We start from the raw sequence: 5100 nt of genomic DNA on the forward strand, positions 1-5100 counted from the left end.
CTCAATGTGTTTTACGTATAATGGAGCCTGACTCGCATCATGATCAAAAACTACTTATGACTTCATCGGCGTCGTCAGCTTGTAAGACCGAGGGGGTATCAAACCTCTCGTATAATGACCTCAGTTGTGGCAGCATCACCTTCGAGTGGAGCATCTCCAACTGACCCTAACCCTAACGAGTATTAAGAGCGGAAGATGCCATCAAAATATTTTTTAGAAGATCACCGGAAGAAGAAGAACGACCAAAATTCTCTTTTTCGATTAAGATTTGGAGATTTTCAAAAACAAACAAATCTCTCTCCTCACAACCACCATACTTATAAACATCTAGATTGACAGATGTCAATATCCCAATGACCGGATCAGTTTTCAAGCTAACAACAAAGATTAACTCTGGAATTCGAAATGGCTTCTTTCGGAATCGAAGCAAGGCACACCTACTTTACATAGCCCGCAGTCAGGCACGAAAGATGAGGCGACAAGAGCTAAGAGATGTCCTCTGGCATAAGCAATGTAACATCCAAGGGACGTTTCAGTCACCCCTCATTCATGCACCTTGTAACTCAGTAAATCCATAGTCTTATTTCACTCAGACTCGGCCTATGCCGACTCCAAGTGAAAGGGGCCAACTGTTATAACCCCAAAAAATACTAGATATTAATCTCCATAGAGAAGTCGACATGTGCCTTACACTCTACCTAACCAAACTAATTCAAAACTAGGATAACATTCGACTCAGTACGACCGACTTGATTGGCTGACATCTCGCGTAACCGAGTTAAAAGGCAGTACTACTCGGCCAACCTCCAAATTGACCACCAGCGATATCACTCGGCCCATTGTTCAGCCGACATCTCGCATAACCAAGTCAAAAGCTAGTATTTCTCGACCCTGGACCTGAGGAGTCGAAAAACAACAGTTACCTCGAACCCCTCGCTAGCCAACTACTCTCGCATTAATTGCCCTGACAAAATTATCATTACCCTAGCCCCTATAGTCTTTATGACTCATCTGACCCAGTCAGCACCAAACACCTGCTGTCATTCCCATAATAAATGACTAAGTGACTCAACTCATTTAGCAACAACACATAGCACATGTCTGCCGACGTAGCTGCCTAGCTGGACTCGGACCAAGTTACCTTATTGCCCCTCAAATCCACTATAAAAGGAGCAGCACTGTATGAGGTAACTCTATCTGATCTTTTTTATATAACGGAGAACTAACTCTATTTTTTCCACACAAGATCAAGTACTGACTTGATCGTCAGAGGAACACCTGGAGAACTCAACTCCGCCCTCTTACGAGTTCCTTCATGTGCAAGGAAGAACAACAGGCTCCAGAACCACTCATCAGAAGGTGTTAAAGAACTCTAATCATTCCACAAATCATCACACAGACCTCATGTTTGATAACTGACATCAACACTATGTTAGGACTCTGTTTTCCTCTAGTTTTCAAATAACTCTTTTCTAACAAAAGTCATTTGTTTGAGAGGTTGAAAACCTAATACACCAAGTATATAAATTATTTACTAAATAGAGGGTTATTTGCACTTAAATATGCTCAAAGTGTATTCTACTACAACTTTGATACTCGTAAGTATTTTCTCGCCCAAAAGAAATCCAAACTTTACCTCATTTTTTATGTTGGGAACTTAAAGTTTTCTTTTGTGCAAATAGCACCTGAAGGTTCAACTTATTTAAGCTTTAATACCCCAAACTTTAACGAGAATTTACTTTGATACCCAAACATCAACAAAAACTTTAAAAAATTATGTTGGTTACCAATTTAACTTTGGGGTAGTTCTGGGGCATGAAAAATACTTTGGAGGTACCAATGTTAAAAATAAAGTAAACTTGGGTTAGTTAAGTGCAACTAACACTTAAATAAAAGAATAATTATGTAAATAACCATGAGTTAATGGCCTTTCTTCATGTTGTTCATATGTTTGTGTTCTCAAACCTTAAATCGTAAACAAGCCCATGTGTTTATTATTTAGTTTGAATAAAACCGACATTTGATATCATTTTATTGACTCTTCATCAAATCATACACTTCAAATTTGTGCTTCAAATTCAAACGAAAAGAAAATCCTAATGTGAACATTCAAGCTTCCCTTCTTCCTCTTGCTACAGACATGGCCGCCTTTTTTGAGATATGCGACAACGGCTAACAATGAGGAGAGGTACAGGGCTGTAGGCTGTGAGGAGAAGGGATAGGGCCACGAGTGACGAGGACGGCGACGATCAAGCGAAACGCCGACAGTGGCAGTGACATGGCCAAACTAGGTTAGGGGAGAGAGATGATGCAATGACCTTTTTTGTTATTTAATGGTTAAGGGAGTTAGAGATTACGGTCTGGTAGTGTATGGACCGTGAAATTTTGATACTAGTTAAAATAATTTTCTGGTATTTTAGAATATTTAATTATTATTTTTAAAAGAGTATTTGTATTTTTTTCAATTTCCTATAATTTTCTACGATTTAAAAACCAAAATTATATTTATTTAAATGGTTTTAATATTTATAAATTTATTTCGTGCAGTAAAATTTTCTAGAATTAATTTGTTATGTTATCAGTACTATTACGTATTATTTTAAATAATATGTTGTATTATTAATATTATTACGTATTATTTCGCATAATATTTTGTATTATTAATTACGTATTATTTGTATAATTTGTTATATTATTTCTACTGTTACATATTATCTGTCGTATTAGCACAACTAGTACGTTTTGATTTGTATATAATTGTCCCATAATTATTTGATTTTAAATAAAAGTAAATATATTTTATTTATTAATTATTTTCGTTTAATTGTACAATATGGGTATATTTCGACTATTTCGTATCAATTGTTGTAATAGCACAACATGTACGTTTTTAATTATAGATAATTATTCTGTAATTAGATTAATTTTTAAATACCTATAATTATTTTATTTTAATTATTTAACCCTAACCCTAACCCTAATATTATATATATATATATATACTCCCAGACTCCCCCCTTTCTCAACCCAGACTTTCCGATCTTGTGACTCCAAGCATCGCCGCCGACCGACGTTGTCCGGCTCCGACCCCTCCGCCATTCATCCCCCCCGCCGACCGACTACCGACGGTGTCCGGCTCCGACCCCTCCGCCATTCAGCCCCCCCGCCGACCGACTACCGACGGTGTCCGGCTCCGACCCCTCCGCCATTCAGCCCCCCCGCCGACCGACTACCGACGGTGTCCGGCTCCGACCCCTCCGCCATTCAGCCCCCCCGCCGACCGACTACCGACGGTGTCCGGCTCCGACCCCTCCGCCATTCAGCCCCACCGCCGACCGACTACGGGTTTTTATCTTCTTCTTCTACTATTCTCTATTCTTGTTATTTTTTTTCATCAGTTTTGATGTGGGTTGTTTGTGAAAGTGGGTTTTCCTCCATTTTGTTTGTTGTTTGTGAAAGTGGGTAGATTTGGGGAAACTTTAGGGCTTAGATTGATTGCTGGATAATGAAATTTTAGGGCTTTTTAATTTCTTGCAAACTTTTAAGTAGCGGTGTTCAGGTGTTCAGGTGTTAAACTGTCGAGTCAAATTTTAGGGCTCCGACCTACCATGACCGTTCATTTGGCGATAAATAAATTAAAGTAGCGGTGTTAAACTAGTGCTTAGACTATGAGATTCTTTCAAACTTTTCCGCTGACATTTTTCTGTTGCATGAGATGCTTCACTATATAATAACTGTTTACAGGAAACACCCCATATAATAACTGTTTACAGGAAAGATATATCTTATACATGAAAGATATTTGTTTATTTTTGTGCACATAGTCTTTGATGGTTTGTTCTTGATGTTTGTTGTTGATGTTAATTTTTGTAGGTAAAAATTGTTCTTGATGTCTGATCCAATAGGAACTGAAGATGGTTGCTCCCATGTTGTTGATGAACAAATATCCCAATTAGATAACTTAGTTGTGCCAATTGTTGATGAGCACTTAAAACCAAAAATAGGAATGGCTTTCGATAGTTTAGAAGATGCTGAAAAATTCTACAGAAATTACGGAAAGGCCGGAGGTTTTGATATCCGTAATAGCACAACAAATTATGGGAAGGATAGAGAGTTAATTTGCAAAAGTTATGTTTGTTCAAAAGAAGGAGTGTTAAAGAGAAAATCGTTGGAAATTCGACGATGTGGTACAATTAGAACAAATTGTAAGGCCTTGATTCGCTTGAAATTAGACAAAAACATTGGCATGTGGAGTGTCTATAAGTTCGTGGAAGAACATAATCATACAATTACTTCACCGAGGAGAACACATTTTCTAAGGGGAAACCGTGAGGTAACAAGTGCAAAGAAGACATTAATTAAGCAGTTTGGAGAGGTGAACATTCCAACAAACAAGCAAATTGCCTTCTTTGAAAACTCTAGCGGAGGCTTTCATAGAATTGGATGTATTGAGACCGATGTGAGAAATTATGAAAGAGATTTGAGAGAGGAGAGGCGCGGTCATGATGCACAAATGATGTTGGATCATTTCAAGTCGGAACAAGAGAAGAATCCTTCATTTTATTATGTTTATGAAGTTGATGAAGAGAAGCGCTTAACTCATTGTTTTTGGGTGGATGGCATTGCTCGAATGAATTATCAACACTTTGGCGATGTTGTCTCCTTTGATGCTATACATAACACAAATCAATATGGCTTGGTATTTGTGCCGTTTGTAGACATAAATCACCATTGGAAAAGTGTTTTTTAGGATGTGGCTTGATCCCAAACGAAGAGGCGAAGTCTTTTGTATGGTTGTTTATCAAATGGATTGAAGCAATGGGTCATCCTCCTTCGGGCATGATTACAGATCAATGTCTTGGCATATGCAAGGCAATTGAAACAGTTTTCCAAAAATTCGGCATAGGTTTTGCATTTGGCATATCTTGGACAAAGTTCCAGATAAGTTGGGTCAATGGGCTTATAGAACGGAATTTATGAAATCTTTCAAAGAAAATATTTGTGACTCCGACGATGCTAACTCTTTTGAAGAGAATTGGGTTTCAATTATTAAGAAAAATGGATTGGAAAAGCATGATTGGCTAAATAAAATCTATGATA

At 37.8% G+C, this 5100-nt stretch overlaps 1 protein-coding gene across 1 annotated transcript; it reads left to right on the forward strand.

Moving 5' to 3' along the window:
• On the forward strand, nt 3890-4750 carry LOC109833492 (protein FAR1-RELATED SEQUENCE 5-like). The gene has a single exon (XM_020401181.1). The coding sequence runs from the start codon at nt 3890-3892 to the stop codon at nt 4748-4750; it is 861 nt and encodes a 286-aa protein (XP_020256770.1).

Source organism: Asparagus officinalis, chromosome 1, assembly GCF_001876935.1.
Source record: "Asparagus officinalis chromosome 1, Aspof.V1, whole genome shotgun sequence".
Taxonomy (NCBI): domain Eukaryota; kingdom Viridiplantae; phylum Streptophyta; class Magnoliopsida; order Asparagales; family Asparagaceae; genus Asparagus; species Asparagus officinalis.

Coding starts and splice junctions, on each gene's coding strand:
- LOC109833492 (XM_020401181.1), top strand. CDS start 3,890: ATGTCTGATCCAATAGGAACTGAAGATGGTTGCTCCCATGTTGTTGAT.